We start from the raw sequence: 17,826 nt of genomic DNA on the forward strand, positions 1-17,826 counted from the left end.
GGAAGTACCCAGAATCGAACCCGGGTCCCTGGAGCTGTGAGGCTGCGGTGCTAACCACTGCGCCACTTAATATGTCAGTTTAATATGTCATCTGTGTGCTTATTAAAAGTATGGTTGAAAGATATTGGACTGTTGGACCCTGTGGAGGACTGAGCTCATGGCAGGTTAACTCATGGTGCCCCAGACATATTTCGACAAGCCTGTTGACACAGAGGAAAGTTCAGATATTCCGAGACACTCACTAGTTTTCACATCACTGCCACTGGAACTTGAAAAGAATGTCATTGTACACTGAAAATTAGTGTACACTGAATGACGTTAGTGTACACTGAATGATGCTACTGTACAGTGAGTGACGTTACTGTACATTGTGAGTGATGCTTCTGTACACTGAGGGATGGTAGTGTACACTGAGGGATGGTAGTGTACACTGAGGGATGGTACTGCACACTGAGGGATGGTACTGCACACTGAGGGATGGTACTGCACACTGTGAGTGATGTTAGTGTACACTGTGAGTGATGTTAGTGTACACAGTGAGTGATGTTAGTGTACACAGTGATGTTACTGTACAGTAATTAATGCTACTGTACACAGTGAGTGATGTTACTGTACACAGTGAGTGATGATAGTGTACACTGAGAGATGGTACTGCACAGTGAGTGATGTTACTGTACACTGAGAGTTGTTAGTGTACACTGAGAGTTGTTAGTGTACACTGAGAGCGATGCTAGTGTACACTGTGAGGGATGCTACTGTACACGGAGGGATGCTACTGTACACGGAGGGATGCTACTGTACACGGAGGGATGCTACTGTACACGGAGGGATGCTACTGTAGACTGTGATTGCTGTTACTGTACAGTGACTGATGCTACTGTACACTGAGTGATGTCAGTGTACACTGAGTGATGTTACTGTACACTGAGTGATGTTACTGTAGACCGAGTTATGTTACTCCACACTGAGTGATGTTAATGTACAGTGACTGATGCTACTGTACACGGAGTGATGCTACTGTACACGGAGTGATGCTACTGTAGACTGTGATTGCTGTTACTGTACACTGAGTGATGTTAGTGTACAGTGACTGATGCTACTGTACACTGAGTGATGTTACTGTACACTGAGTGATGTTACTGTACGCTGTAAGTGATATTAGTGTACACTGATTAATGTTACTGTACACTGATTAATGTTACTGGACACTGATTAATGTTACTGGACACTGAGTGATATTAGTGTACAGAGAGATGTTACTGGACACTGAGTGATTTTAGTGTACACTGAGTGATGTTAGTGTACACTGAGGGATGCTAGTGTACACGGAGGGATGCTAGTGTACACGGAGGGATGGTACTGTACACTGTGAGTGATGTTAGTGTAGACTGTGAGTGATGTAACTGTACACTGAGTGATGTTACTGTACACTAAGTGATGTTAGTGTACATTGAGTGATGTTAGTGTACATTGAGTGATGTTAGTGTACACTGTGAGTGATGTTCGTGTACATTGAGTGATGTTCGTGTACACTGAGTGATGTTACTGTACACTAAGTGATGTTACTGTACACTAAGTGATGTTACTGTACACTAAGTGATGTTACTGTACACTGTGAATGATGTTTGTGTACATTGAGTGATGTTACTGTACCCTGAGTGATGTTACTGTACCCTGAGTGATGTTACTGTACACTGTGAGTGATGATACTGTACACTGAGTGATGATACTGTACACTGAGTGATGATACTGTACACTGAGTGATGATACTGTACACTGAGTGATGATACTGTACACTGTGAGTGATGTTAGTGTACACTGTGAGTGATGTTACTTAATGAGCACTGCTGTCTCTGCTACCCTTTGAGGCAGAGAGTTCCAGACCCCCACCACTCTCTGGGTGAAAGAATTACTCCTCACCTCCCCTCTAATCCTCCTACCAATTCTTTAAATCTCTACCCCCTGCTTAATGACCTCTCTGCTGACAAAAATGGGTCTTTCCTATCCACTCTATCTCGGCCCTTCATAATTTTATACACCTCAATTAAATCTCCCTTCAGCCTCCTTTGTTCCAAAGAATACAACACTTGTCTATCCAATCTTTCCTCATAGCTAGAATTCTCCATTCCTGGCAGCATCCTCTGCATCCTCTCTAGTGCAATCACTTCCTTCCTGTAATGTGGTGACCAGAACTATATGCAGTACTCTAGTTGCAGTCTAACCAGTGTTTTATGAGTGGTTTCTTATGTGTAGTGCCAGAGGACTGGAGCACTTGTAACATCTTAGCTTTGTTTAAAATGGGAGGAAGGCTTAGCCCGATTAATTACAGGCCAGTAGCCTAACCTCAATGATGGGAAGATTAGTAGAAAAAATTCTGAGAGTCGGTATAAATTGTCATTTAAAAAGGCACAGATTAATCAAGGACCGTCAGCATGAATTTGGTCAAGGGAAGATCATAACCTCCCTGCTCTTATAATCTAAGCCTTGGCCAATAAAGGAAAGTATCCTGTATACCTCCATAACCACCTTATCTACCTGTCCTGCCAACTTCAGGGATCTGTAGACATGCACTCCAAGGTCCCTCTACACTTCTCAGAATTCCACCACTTATTGTGTATTCCCTTGCCTTGTTTGTCCTCTCCAAATACATTACCTCACACTTATCCAGATTGAAATCCATTTGCCATTTTTCTGCCCACCTGACCAGTCCATTGATATTTTCCTGCAGTTTACAGCTTTCTTCCTCACCATCAACCACAGGGCCTATTTTCATACCATCTGCAAACTTAACGCCCCCTACATTCAAGACTAAATCATTGATATATACCTTGAACAGCAAGGGACCCAGTACTGAGCCCTGTGGAACCCCACTGGAAACAGCTTTCCAGTCACAAAAACACCCGTTGACCGTTCGTCTTTGCTTCCTTATCCACTTTCAAGGATACTAAACACCTGAATATTTGCTCCCTCATTATGTTTATCCTATCCAATATATCACACTCCTCCTCCTAAACTATAATGTCTGCTTCGACTCTCTCTTTTGTGAAAACAGACGCAAAGTATTCATTAAAAAACTTGCCCAAGTCTTCCGCCTTCACACTAGTTACCTTTGTGGTCTCCAATTTGCCCTACACTTTCCTTAGTTATCCTCTTGTGCTTTAAGTATTTAGGAATCATCTTTGCCAATATTTTTCCATGCCCTCTCTTTTCTTTCCTAATTTCCTTTTTAATTTCACCTCTCCACTTTCTACACTCCTCTAGGCTTTCAGCAGTATTGAGCTTTTGGTGTCTGACAAAACCTTTCTTTTTTGCATTATCCTACTTTGTATGCTCTTTCCAGGGGGTGAGGCGGAGTCTACATTTGGGAACCCCACCCTTTTTCTTTGTGGGAACATATTTATTCTGAACTCTCCTTATCTCCTCCTTGAATACCTCCCACTGCTCTGACACTGATTTACCTTCAGGTAGCTGCTTCCAGTCCACTTTTGCCAAATCACATTTCAGCTCAGTAAAATTGGTCTTCCCCAATTTAAAACTTTTACTCTTGGACTATCTTTATCCCCTTCCATAGCTACTCTAAATCTAACTGAATTATGATCACTACCACTAAAACGCTCTCCCACTGACACTCCTTCCAAATATGTACCTTACTCAGTGTGTCATGGCAGTGTGTGGTTAGGTGCCTCTGGGGGCTCAGACGCCAAGTGTAGTGTGACCAACTGGTTTCCCACCATGCTCAGCAATGAGTTGTTTACATGAGAATCCCCTCACCCTGTAACAGAGCCCCCTCATTGGCTGCTCTTTTAACGGTAGAAGGTAGGGACCCTGAATTCTGGACGTACTGTGGAAATTGCCCTGCCCTCACACATCCTTGGCAGGATATAAAATCTGATTGAGAGACATTCTGAATCCGGATAGCGATTCATGGATCTCTCTACACAGAATGTAAGCCAGTGAAGGGGGGTTCACTTAGGCTGGACTGGACCCAAGTAGGTCAGAAAGCAAGCTGTAACAGACCAGAAACCACCTCCATTGTGCATTCTAATATAGACACTCCACACCCCAGCAGAAGCCATGTGATCTGCTGAGAGAGACGAAAACATACACGCACATACAATATTTCCCAGCATCCTTTGCAAATATTTAACTACAATGAGGTAGAAATTCGCCTTAGGCACTCCTGTAAAGTGGGTGGTATCCACTTGGCCATCTGGTGTGTACATATATAATACTCCTTGCCCAGTATTCACTTCCATTCAAAGGTGTCCGCTGTGACTCAGCGGGTACCACTCTCACGTCTGAGTCAGAAGGTGTGGGTTTAATTCTGTATAAATAGGAGGCCCATATACTCCCCGTTTAGTCATAGGGCCCAGACTGATTGTCCACTCCCACATGTAGAAATAGTGTCTTTCTATAAATTACTGGACAGGTCCAGCTCACTGTAGTCAGTCAGAGATGTTACAATAACTGACACACTGCTATCTGGCCTGATCTCATGCAGATGGACCAGAGGACTTAGAGGATGAGGAAGGCCCAACAGCGCCTCCGATAGAAGTGCTGGACAATGTGAGAGGCTACGAGGGAACTGTCGCGGGTGGTGGTAGGTATGGAGTGAAATATTCGCATAGGTATAGTGAGGTGAGAGCGCTAGTGTGTTTAGACTCTCGCAGATTCTCAGATCATAACCTTTCCATTAATACTCCAGATAAAGGAGAATTTTTAAGAGCTGGAGTAGTAGCTTATCCCAGAGACAGCTGCCCAGGTCTCCTCAGTCACTAAGCGCACAGTCTGCTGTGCCCCTGGGCTGTGGAGGATCCCTGCTCCTGATCACTATCCATTAACACCCACTGGAAATTCCAGGTGAGGACAGGATTGCCTGCAACGCCCCTCGCGGTGAAAGAGTCTGCTGTCTTATTGAGATAACTCCAGCAACACTCCCCTCATTCTGGATATTTAGTTGGATGTAAATGATGGGGCTTTGAGAATTAAATCTTTCTTCTTGGTTACAGATGGAAACTACATATTTCCACCACCATCCGACAAGAGGGAACGGGCACAGCCCCAACTAGAGTGGAGGTACACTGTCCTCTCAAGGGTCACAAACTGCCAGCCCTCAGTTACACTGTTAACACACTCGAGGGAGACTTGATTTGGTTTAAAAATATCACCTATTTCAATCTATATCTCTCTTAAAAATATTCTTTGATCACAAATATCACTCCTAATATTTTCCGGTGTTGGAGGCTCAGTCAACATCAACATTAAAGTAAAAACAGAAAGTGCTGGAAATACTCAGCAGGTCTGGCAACATCTGTGGAGAGAGAAGCAGAGTTAACGTTTCAGGACAATGGCCTTTCATCAGATTTCTTATGAAAGGTCACTGACCTGATACGCCAACTCTGTTTCCCTCTCCATAGATGCTGCCAGACCAGCTGAATATTTCCAGCACTTTCTAATTTTATTTCAGATTTCCAGGATCTGCAGTATTTGACTGATTCATTGCTTAATGACTATGACACTTCAAAGCTACATTAGACAATGAGAATCAACAAATTCTTCCCTTGGGCTACTTCGACTCTTCAAATCCTGAAACTCCAGCCTCTCTCTGGCTGATCGGTGTTGTTTGTTAACAGCTCACACACTGTGATACAGGGATAATCCTACTGCTACACAAATAAACCTATTTAAAACACTGGGAAACTCCAGTCTCCTCGGTTTTGCATGTTCTCAGCTCACACACCATGATTGTGGAAATGGATAATGAGATAATGACCAGATCATCTGTTTGGAATCATAGAGAGATACAGCACTGAAACAGGCCCTTCAGCCCACCAAGTCTGCCGACCATCAACCACCCATTTATACTAATCTGACATTAATCCCATTTTCCCTACCACATCCCCACCTTCCCTCAATTCTCCCACCACCTACCTACACTAGGGGCAATTTACAATGGCCAATTTACCTATCAACCTGCAAGTCTTTGACTGTGGGAGGAAACCAGAGTACCCAGCAGAAACCCACACGGTCACAGGGAGAACTTGCAAACTCCACACAGGCAGTACCCAGAATTGAACCCGGGTCACTGGAGCTGTGAGGCTGCAGTGCTAACCACTGCGCCACTGTGCCGTGATGTTAATTGAGGGATAGATATTGGCCAGGACACGGGGAGAACTCCCCTGTCACCCATCCAAACGGAGTGAAGATGGGAATACAGCATTTATCACAAATCCTGGGATGCAGACTTGACACTCTGTCTATTTCCCTGCAGAATTCCATCCATCACTGAAGATGCAGCCAGAGAAGCATTAATACAGTTTGCTGCTGCTCACTGTTGTTACAGCAGCAGCCCTGCCAGAGACATGGTCTTTCAGGACCTCACACCATTCAACATGTACAGGGTAAGACACTGGTTTTAAAGTTCACATCTTCCTTTCACCTCCCACTCCATCCCCACCCCTAACCCACCCACTCCAGCTTCCATTTTATTTTTTACTCTTCTTCTGCCCCCTGTGTAAACCAATCAGAGCTTGCCTGGGGCAAGCATCTGTGGAGAGAGAAGCAAAGTTAACGTTTCAGGTCAGTGACCGTTCTGATGAAGGGTCACTGACCTGAAATGTTAACTTTGCTTCTCTCTCCACAGATGCTGCCAGACCTGCTTAGTATTTTCAGCATTTCTTGTTTTTATTTCAGATTTCCAGCATCTGCAGTATTTTGCTTTTATTTGCCTGGGGCAAGCTCCTCCAAGTTTTAGACCAATTTCAGAGCGGGGTCCTACTACAGGCATTAGCATATTCAAGAGGCCGGACGCCTGTTTCAGGCTTGTGCCAGGGACCACCTCACAGTGCCAGACATGTTTCCAGCACTAATAAAAACAAAAAGTGCTGGAGATATTCAGCAGGTCTGGCAGCATCTGTGGAGAGAGAAGCAAAGTTAACGTTTCAGGTCAGTGACCATTCTGATGAAGGGTCACTGACCTGAAATGTTAACTTTGCTTCTCTCTCCACAGATGCTGCCAGACCTGCTTAGTATTTTCAGCATTTCTTGTTTTTATTTCAGATTTCCAGCATCTGCAGTATTTTGCTTTTATTTTAATGTTTCCAGCACTATTCAGGCCATGGTGTGTTGGCTCCCTAAATTGACCCTCAGACCCACCTTTTGTGCCCAGTCTTTTCTCATCCTTCCTTATGTATGTTCCTGTCTAACAAGAAAAGGAAAGTTCAGAGGATCACTGATCACATGAGATGCAAATACAGACCCAGACCCAGGAAGCAGATAGTCTGTCCATGGGCACTGATGAAGGAGAGATGGATTGTGATTGGCCCCTGGCGTTGGGGCAAGGGGCTATGATTAGGCCTTAGTGATGGGCAGGTGGACTGTGATTAGATCCAGGTGGCGGAGAGCTGAGATGTGACTGGCCATTGGTGATGGGGAGGTGGATGGTGATTGGCTCACAGTGATGGAGCAGGGACTGTGATTGACCCCTGGGGATGCGGTGGTGAATTATGATTGGCCCCTAGTGATGGACAGTGGGCTGTGATTGGACCCTGACAATGGAGACTGAGGCTGTGACCTGGGGTTAGTGAGGGGACTGTGATTAGCCCCTGATGATGGACCTCAGAGCCATTACATGGATCTCGTGAGATTTTCATGTGGTTCTAGAGACAATGTGTTCTCCTAAAACTGAAGTTTTTTCTATTTCTTTCAGTATCGACTTGAGACCTTTACTGAATCCCGGCTAACTGAATGGAGACATGTGCCATTTACCGGTGAGAGTGTATTTAGAGAAACCTTCAATTAAAGCAGATTCACAGTGATTACCTGCAACATGTTACTGAGATATGGGAAACTGGCATCAGATATCCATCTGAAGATACACATCTGCAGGATTCCTGAGAGTACCATTTCACCCTAAATCAGTGATAACCAAATTAGCAATAGGCTAATTTGTGCCATACTATCTGTGGCTCGCTGTTCATTTGACCCCAAGGCCTCTGTGACACTGCTTTGGTTCATCAGTGAACAGTTCGACAGCAACTACACGGTTTGCACCATTTGAGTGTTCATCCAATTCTGGCCTCTTGTGCATCCTTACTTTCTTCACTCCACCATTGGCAGCCATGCCTTCAGCTGTCTAGCACTTCAGCACTCTGGAACTCCCTCCCTAAATCTCTCTCCATCTGTCCTTCTCTCCCCTCCTTATAAGACGCTCCTTAAAACCTACCTTACCTGCTCAATAACCTTATGTGCTTAAGTTAAATTTTGTCTGATAATGCTCCTGTGAAGTCCCTTGGGACGATAAAGGTGCTATGTAATTGCAAATTGTTGCTGTTGTTGTTTTAAATTTGCATTTTTATGTTGCTTTTATGTGTCATAGTATAGTCTGGAATCAGATCTAAAAATACAATCAGTTATTAATAACAAACTATTCATCAGCAAATGAATGACCATGTGATCAGGGGCGATTTTTATGGGGTCAGTGAGGCCAGAGGCTAAGGTAACTTGGAAACAGTCAGGCCCATCGCTCTTTGAGGCCTGGGAGATTTTAACTTCCAGACCTCACCAGCATGCTGGCTGCCAGTCCCCTGCCTCAACCTGCTGGGAAATGCTATCTGGCCGGCAACGGGGAGTGGGATTACGATTCACTGGAGGCCGCCAATGGGGACCTGGAGATTTCATCCCATTCGTAAAAGATAGGGAGGGAGGATGCCCAGGGCATCGCAGTTGGGGGACAGGGAGGGATGCCCTGGGCAGGAAAGTTAAGCTGCACCTAAGAGAGCCTCAGTTTAATGCCTCATTCAAAAGACAGCACCTCTGACAATGCAGAACTCCCTCAGTACTGCACTGGAGTGTTGGACTAGATTACATGCACAAGCCTCTGTAATGTTTGGAACCTATGACCTTCTGACCCTGAGGCAACCATGTTGCCAGTGAGCCCGGGCTGACACTATAGGCCCAAACAACACGGAGCAGGTGGCAGTTTGTGTGCTGCAAATAGCCCCCTAACCGTATTATGAATGATTTACCCCTCAGGCTCTTGCTCTAGTTTTGATGTGTGATTAAGAGTTGTAAAATGTTTTGTTTCCAGGTCAGTCTGTCGACAGTATTGCCTGTGGATCTCCTCCCCTTCCATGGGATGTCGTTGTTGAGATCCCACCAATGTTTCAGGATTCTACAAAGAAAGTCCCAGTTCCTCACACTGCAGCTGTCAAGGTAATTGTCATGACAGCTGGAAACCTTCAGTCCGTCTAGGCTGATCAGTTTTCTCATTGTGAGATTGAAGCAAACAGTAGGAATACAGTGATAAATGTGAACCACTAAAAAAAAGAATTGGCATTAAAAAGCAACTTTATGCACTCAGGATCTCTTTATCCCAATCTGTTCTATCCTAATCCCACCAACTCCCAACCCTGTCTAACCTATCTGCTCTAGTTTGGCCTATTTTAACCTAATCTAGCCTAATCTTGCTCTAGCCTGACTGAATCTATCCTGTCCTGATGTATCTGGCTCTGTTCTAACCTATCCCTAATTTATATAGGCAACTTTACTGTAGAGAATCCCTATACAATCTGTATTGTATTAAGATTATCCCTATACTAAGGTAGCCTAGTATGATCCAACTGACCCCAAACCTTTCCAACCTGTCCTGTTCTAGCCCGGCCCATACTGTTCTAATCCAGCCTGAATAGGGGAACCTACTGATCAAATAGTAAGAATGATGCTGCAGTTGGTCTACTAGAGATTGGATGCCTATAAGAACAGGTTCATTGGCTTAATTGTGTGTTTTTTTTCAGCGTTGTCACAAGTGCAAGGGCAGGGGGAAATACCGGTGTTCACAGTGTGGTGGAAAAGGAAAGGTGGGTAATGAATTGTACAATCTAGTCTTCACATCTCCCAGTTATTTACCTAGAGCATGTCTCTGATATGACTATCTTCAAAATCCTTTCCTCCATGGCTCTTTGTCCCGATCCACAACTGAAGTTGCTAACTCTTGCTGGGGTACAGTTCCTTGGATGTCAGCAACCTTTTTTATCATTCGTTCCTGGGATGTGGGCGTCACTGGCTGGGCCAGAATTTATTGCCCATCCCTAATTGCTCTTGAGAAGGTGGTGGTGAGCTGCCTTCTTGAATCGCTGTAGTCCATGTGGGGTAGGTACACCCACAGTGCTGTTAGGAAGGGAGTTCCTGGATTTTAACCCAGCGACAGTGAAGGAACGGCGATATAGTTTCACGTCAGGATGGTGTGTGGCTTGGAGGGGAATTTGCAGGTGGGAGTGTTCCCATGCATCTGCTGACCTTGTCCTTCTAGTTGGTAGAGGTCGCGGGTTTGGAAGGTGATACACACTGCTGCCACTGTGCGTCGGCGGTGGAGAGAGTGAATGTTTGTGGATGGTGTGCCAGTCAAGTGGGCTGCTTTGTTCTGGATGGTGTCGAGCTTCTTGAGTGTTGTTGGAGTTGCACCCATCCAGGCAAGTAGAGGGTATTCCATCACGCTCCTAATTTATATAGGCAACTTTACTGTAGAGAACCCCTATACAATATGTATTGTATTAAGATTATCCCTAGACTAAGGTAGCCTAGTATGATCCAACTGACCACAACAGCCTTGTAGATGGTAGACAGGCTTTGGGGAGTCAGGAGGTGAGTTACTCGCCGCAGGATTCCTAGCCTCTGACCTACTGTTGTATCACAGTCTTTATATGGCTGGTCCAGTTCAGTTTCTGGTCAATGGTAACCCCCAGGATGTTGATAGTGGGGGATTCAGCGATCGTAATGCCATTGAATGTCAAGGGGAGATGGTTAGGTTGTCTCTTGTTAGAGATGGTCATTGCCTGGCACATGTGTGGCACAAATGTTGCTGCCACTTTTCAGCCCAAACCTGGATATTGTCCAGGTCTTGCTGCATTTCTATACGGACTGCTTCAGTATATGAGGAGTCGCGAATGGTGCTGAACATTGTGCAATCATCAGCGAACATCCCCATTTCTGACCTTATGATTGAAGGAAGGTTATTGATGAAGCAGCTGAAGAGGGTTGAGCCTAGGACACTACCCTGAGGAACTCCTGCAGTGATAATCTGGAGCTGAGATGATTGACCTCCAACAACCACAACCATCTTCCTTTGCACTAGGTAAGACTCCAACCAGCAGAGAGTTTTCCTCCTGATTTCCATTGACTCCAGTTTTGCTAGGGCTCCTTGATGCCATACTCAGTCAAATGCTGCTTTGATGTCAAGGGCAGTCACTCTCATCTCACCTCTTTTGTCCATGTTTGAACCAAGGCTGTAATGAGGTCAGGAGCTGAGTGGCCCTGGCGGAACCCAAACTGAGCATCACTGAGTAGGTTATTGCTAAGTAAGTGCCGCTTGATAGCACAGTTGACGACACCTTCCATCACTTTACTGAGTGGACTAGACTGATGAGGTGGTAATTGGTCGGGTTGGACTTGTCCTGCTTTGTGTGTACAGGACATATCTGGGCAATTTTCCACATTGCCGGGTGGATGCCAGTGTTGTAGCTGTACTGGAACAGCTTGGCTAGGGGCGCGGCAGGTTCTGGAGCACAGGTCTTCAGTACTATTGCTGGAATGTTGTCATGGCCCATAGTTTTTGCAGTATCCAGTGCCTTCAGTCATTTCAGAGTGAATCGAATTGGCTGAAAACTGGCATCTGTGACACTGGGGACTTCAAGAGGAGGCTGAGATGGACCAATCACCATTCTGGCTGAAAATATTTGCAAATGCTTCAGCCTTAGCACTGATGTGCTGGGCTCCCCCATCATTGGGGATGGGGATATTTGTGGAGCCACCTCCTCCAGTTAGTTGTTTAATTGTCCACCACCATTCACAACTGGATGTGGTAGGACTGCAGAGCTTAGATCTGATCTGTAGGTTGTCGGATCGCTCAGCTCTGTCTATTGCATGCTGCTTGGTATGCAAGTAGTTCTGTCTTGTAGCTTCACCAGGTTGACACCTCACTTTGAGATATTCCTTGAGCTCCTGCACTCTTCATTGAACCAGGGTTGGTCCCCCAGCTTGATGGTAATGGTAGAGTGGGGATATGCCAGGCCATGAGGTTACAGATTGTGGTTGAGTACAATTCTGTTGCTGATGGCCCACAGCACCTCATGGATGCCCAGTTTTGCATTGATAGATCTGTTCAAAATCTATCCCATTTAGTGCAGGAATAGTGCCACACAACACTATTAAGATGGTATCCTTAATGTGAAGACGGGATATTAGCCTAGCTTTTTAATTCCAGATATTTTATTAATTGAATTCAAATTCTATCGTGGTGGGATTCAAACCCATGTCCCCAGAGCAATACCCTGGGCCTCTGGGTTATTAGCTCAGTGACAATACCACTATGCCATCCCCACCCACCAGTACTTTGCAGTTTACCAGTAAAACTGTTGGCAGGTGACTTGACTGTAGTGGCCATCACGGCCTATCTCGATTCTGTTCCCCTATCAGCAACGAGGTAATGGATGGTAATGAAGGGCAGGATTCCTTGGAGATTACAGTCCCCCCCCACCACCCTCTGTAGCCCAGAGATGCCAGTTGTGACGGCCAGGCCAGCTAGGTTGAACAGACTGGGGATTGAATCTGGAGCAATTCCGATCTCAACACCTCACTGGGAAAGGCATTTCAGCCTTTGTGTGGGGACTAAGTGTTCTCTGTTGCAGGTTTTTCCTGGCCATTGATACAGCCCAGCACATGTCTTCTACCTGATACTGTAGTGGTTACATGACTGGATTTGAAATCCGGAGGCTTGAGCTAATAATCCAGTCAAAAAATCAGTTCAAGTCTCACTCTGGCAGTTTGAGAATTTGAATTCAATTTAATAATTCTGGAAATAAAAAGCTGGTGTCAGTGAAAATGACCATGAAACTGTTGAACTGTCATAAAGGACCCAACTGGTTCACTAATGTCCTTCAGGGAAAGAAATCTGCTGTCCTTGCCTGATCCGGCCTATATGTGACTCCAATCCTGCAGCAAAGTGGGTAACTCTGAACTGCCCGTGTGGCCTAGCATGACACTCAGTTGTACTGTGATGGGCAATAAATGCTGGCCTTGCCAACAAGGCCACATCCTGGGAATGAAAACAATGATCTGTGCAGAATTTCATTGCTGGTAAAGAGCAAGAATTAAAAATAATGTTTTAAAAATTACTTTCTATTGTAACAGTTTTTAAACGATATATTTAACAGTGTTTGACATATGGTGGAGTGAGGGTACAAACTGGCAGGGGTGGGGTGGGAGGGGAGTGGGGCCAATATTTAGCGCCAATCTCCTGACTCTGGAGATATAAAAGATATGAGAGCAGAATTTAGGATTTGGATAGAACTGGACTTTAAAAACATCTCACACTTGAATTTTATATGACATCGTTCAAGACCTCAAAGCACTTTACAGCCAATCTTTGAAGTGCTGTTATGTCAGAAACAAACAGCAAGTTTGCGCACAAGAAGACTCCACAAACAGCAATGTGATTTTAATGGTGTTGGCTGAGGGATAAATATTGCTCAGGATACCTGAGAGTACTCCCCTGCTCAGGATACCTGAGAGTACTCCCCTGCTCAGGATACCTGAGAGTAATCCCCTGCTCAGGATACCTGAGAGTACTCCCCTGCTCAGGATACCTGAGAGTAATCCCCTGCTCAGGATACCTGAGAGTAATCCCCTGCTCAGGATACCTGAGAGTACTCCCCTGCTCAGGATACCTGAGAGTAATCCCCTGCTCAGGATACCTGAGAGTAATCCCCTGCTCAGGATACCTGAGAGTACTCCCCTGCTCAGGATACCTGAGAGTACTCCTCTGCTCAGGATACCTGAGAGTACTCCCCTGCTCAGGATACCTGAGAGTAATCCCCTGCTCAGGATACCTGAGAGTACTCCCCTGCTCAGGATACCTGAGAGTACTCCCCTGCTCAGGATACCTGAGAGTACTCCCCTGCTCAGGATACCTGAGAGTAATCCCCTGCTCAGGATACCTGAGAGTACTCCTCTGCTCAGGATACCTGAGAGTACTCCCCTGCTCAGGATACCTGAGAGTAATCCCCTGCTCAGGATACCTGAGAGTAATCCCCTGCTCAGGATACCTGAGAGTACTCCCCTGCTCAGGATACCTGAGAGTAATCCCCTGCTCAGGATACCTGAGAGTACTCCTCTGCTCAGGATACCTGAGAGTACTCCCCTGCTCAGGATACCTGAGAGTAATCCCCTGCTCAGGATACCTGAGAGTAATCCCCTGCTCAGGATACCTGAGAGTACTCCCCTGCTCAGGATACCTGAGAGTACTCCCCTGCTCAGGATACCTGAGAGTAATCCCCTGCTCAGGATACCTGAGAGTACTTCCCTGCTCTTCTGAAATAGTGCCATGGGATCTTTTACATCCACTGAAGAGGGCAGAAAGGGCCTTGGAATATGTCACATCTGGAAGGTAGTGAGTTCAAACCCCACTCCAGAGATTTGAGTCCAGGCTGACATTCTTAGTGTAGCACTTAGCACTGCACTGAGAATGTCAGCCTAGACTCTGTACTCTAATCTCTGGAGTGGGGCATGAACTCACAACCTGTTGGCTCAGAGGCAAAAAGTGCTAGCCACTGAGCAAAGTTAACAGTCATTATGAGGGATAAGGGTTGTGAAAAAGGAGTTTGCAGCTTTAAAATAGGTTGAATGTCACTCTCGCGCTGCACTGTTGAGTACACCCTTGCTTTCAACTCGTGTGTATGATAAATTCAGTCAAATTCCTGCATCACGGAACTGAACCCGCCAGGCTGGAAACCCATGGGGTCGGGGGAATGTTGTTTCACGCCCCACTCAATGTTACTCTTCACTGACTTCAATTCTTCAGTTTCAGTTTCCCGACAGATGGGTTAGGTTAAAATGATCACCCTGCCCCCCCTCGCCCTCCCTCCTGCCCCCCCCCCCTCGCCCTCCCTCACCCACCTCCCATTATCTCTTGTGCCAATTCCTCCGTTGCAGACTGAGGTTACTGATTCGAGCTCGGGTCTGTTTTACTGCTGTGTGTAGTGTGAGAGTGAGTTCTTGTGCTGGGCGGGGGGTGTTTCGGAGCCGCGTGGATTCTGCGGATAATTGAGCGGACTCTGTCAGACAAATGATTTTGATGAACGCATCAAGTACATGTTTTTTTTTAATGCAGCTAAAATGCTTGCTGTGTGGAAGCCGCGGGGTCGTACACAGAAATAAGAGGTGCCTGCAGTGTGGAGGGAGAGGAATGAAAAGGTAAATAAAAAGTCCCTTTGTTTAAACAGTGTGGCAAACAATTCTTATTCGGTGTTAGGTTTCTGACCCAGGTGGAAAATACTTATGTGTGAGCTGGGGGGGGGGGGGGGGGGGGGGAATCGGACATGTGTGCGATGGCACTCACGGTTGAACAGTTCATTGAATCACACTGCTCTGGGCTCGTATTCAAGGAGTGGCTGAGTGCTCAGCCCGCTTGTGTAAAATTTCACTCCTTTTGATCTTGGTAAGGGATTGATCATGACAACCAAAGGCTGTGGACAGTAATACATTATTGTTATCCAGCAGAAATGAACATATTCTAATGTCTAGGCAGCGATACACTTTCATACTGATCATATGCTTACTGTTTCGAGGTTAGACAGAGAAGCGCGTGACCACGAGTCTCAAAGTCATTTTCTTTTCTCTCTTCCTCTTGAGTCATCTTCCCTGTATCTTTTGTTGACAATACGCCACTTTTATAATTTACCATTTACGCCCTCCTCCAACCCTTAACCAATCCTGCTCCTCCACAATTCTTTTGGGCCTCCTTATCTCGAGAGACAATGGATACGCGCCTGGAGGTGGTCAGTGGTTTGTGAAGCAGCGCCTGGAGTGGCTATAAAGGCCAATTCTGGAGTGACAGGCTCTTCCACAGGTGCTGCAGAGAAATTTGTTTGTTGGGGCTGTTGCACAGTTGGCTCTCCCCTTGCGCCTCTGTCTTTTTTCCTGCCAACTACTAAGTCTCTTCGACTCGCCACAATTTAGCCCTGTCTTTATGGCTGCCCGCCAGCTCTGGCGAATGCTGGCAACTGACTCCCACGACTTGTGATCAATGTCACACGATTTCATGTCGCGTTTGCAGACGTCTTTATAACGGAGACATGGACGGCCAGTGGGTCTGATACCAGTGGCGAGCTCGCTGTACAATGTGTCTTTGGGGATCCTGCCATCTTCCATGCGGCTCACATGGCCAAGCCATCTCAAGCGCCGCTGACTCAGTAGTGTGTATAAGCTGGGGATGTTGGCCGCTTCAAGGACTTCTGTGTTGGAGATATAGTCCTGCCACCTGATGCCAAGTATTCTCCGAAGGCAGCGAAGATGGAATGAATTGAGACGTCGCTCTTGGCTGGCATACGTTGTCCAGGCCTCGCTGCCGTAGAGCAAGGTACTGAGGACACAGGCCTGATACACTCGGACTTTTGTGTTCCGTGTCAGTGCGCCATTTTCCCACACTCTCTTGGCCAGTCTGAACATAGCAGTGGAAGCCTTACCCATGCGCTTGTTGATTTCTGCATCTAGAGACAGGTTACTGGTGATAGTTGAGCCTAGGTAGGTGAACTCTTGAACCACTTCCAGAGCGTGGTCGCCAATATTGATGGATGGAGCATTTCTGACATCCTGCCCCATGATGTTCGTTTTCTTGAGGCTGATGGTTAGGCCAAATTCATTGCAGGCAGACGCAAACCTGTCGATGAGACTCTGCAGGCATTCTTCAGTGTGAGATGTTAAAGCAGCATCGTCAGCAAAGAGGAGTTCTCTGATGAGGACTTTCCGTACTTTGGACTTCGCTCTTAGACGGGCAAGGTTGAACAACCTGCCCCCTGATCTTGTGTGGAGGAAAATTCCTTCTTCAGAGGATTTGAACGCATGTGAAAGCAGCAGGGAGAAGAAAATCCCAAAAAGTGTGGGTGCGAGAACACAGCCCTGTTTCACACCACTCAGGATAGGAAAGGGCTCTGATGAGGAGCCACCATGTTGAATTGTGCCTTTCATATTGTCATGGAATGAGGTGATGATACTTAGTAGCTTTGGTGGACATCCGATCTTTTCTAGTAGTCTGAAGAGACCACGTCTGCTGACGAGGTCAAAGGCTTTGGTGAGATCAATGAAAGCAATGTAGAGGGGCATCTGTTGTTCACGGCATTTCTCCTGTATCTGACGAAGGGAGAACAGCATGTCAATAGTCGATCTCTCTGCACGAAAGCCACACTGTGCCTCAGGGTAGACGCGCTCGGCCAGCTTCTGGAGCCTGTTCAGAGCGACTCGAGCAAAGACTTTCCCCACTATGCTGAGCAGGGAGATTCCACGGTAGTTGTTGCAGTCACCGCGGTCACCTTTGTTTTTATAGAGGGTGATGATGTTGGCATCGCGCATGTCCTGGGGTACTGCTCCCTCGTCCCAGCACAGGCATAGCAGTTCATGTAGTGCTGAGAGTATAGCAGGCTTGGCACTCTTGATTATTTCAGGGGTAATGCTGTCCTTCCCAGGGGCTTTTCCGCTGGCTAGGGAATCAATGGCATCACTGAGTTCCGATTTGGTTGGCTGTATGTCCAGCTCATCCATGACTGGTAGAGGCTGGGCTGCATTGAGGGCAGTCTCAGTGACAGCATTCTCCCTGGAGTACAGTTCTAGGTAGTGCTCAACCCAGCGGTCCATCTGTTTGCGTTGGTCAGTGATTATGTCCCCCGATTTAGATTTGAGGGGGGTGATCTTCTTGATGGTTGGCCCAAGAGCTCTCTTCATGCCATCATACATTCCTCTGATGTTTCCGGTGTCTGAGGCCAGCTGAATATGGCTGCA

General features: G+C 46.3%; 1 protein-coding gene across 2 annotated transcripts in view; it reads left to right on the plus strand.

Moving 5' to 3' along the window:
• Window positions 1-17,826, plus strand: part of LOC137379966 (protein SSUH2 homolog) — a 47,081-nt gene that overhangs the window by 10,132 nt on the left and 19,123 nt on the right. For both annotated transcript variants that reach the window (XM_068051396.1, XM_068051395.1), the window contains exons 2-8: window positions 4,502-4,600; window positions 5,010-5,076; window positions 6,272-6,401; window positions 7,709-7,769; window positions 9,089-9,213; window positions 9,795-9,857; window positions 15,164-15,246. In XM_068051396.1, the coding sequence (XP_067907497.1) occupies window positions 4,502-4,600; window positions 5,010-5,076; window positions 6,272-6,401; window positions 7,709-7,769; window positions 9,089-9,213; window positions 9,795-9,857; window positions 15,164-15,246 (628 nt within the window). The remainder of the gene's footprint in view (window positions 1-4,501; window positions 4,601-5,009; window positions 5,077-6,271; window positions 6,402-7,708; window positions 7,770-9,088; window positions 9,214-9,794; window positions 9,858-15,163; window positions 15,247-17,826) is intronic.

The sequence above is a fragment of the Heterodontus francisci genome, chromosome 19 (genome assembly GCF_036365525.1).
Source record: "Heterodontus francisci isolate sHetFra1 chromosome 19, sHetFra1.hap1, whole genome shotgun sequence".
In the NCBI taxonomy this organism is placed as follows: Eukaryota; Metazoa; Chordata; class Chondrichthyes; order Heterodontiformes; family Heterodontidae; genus Heterodontus; species Heterodontus francisci.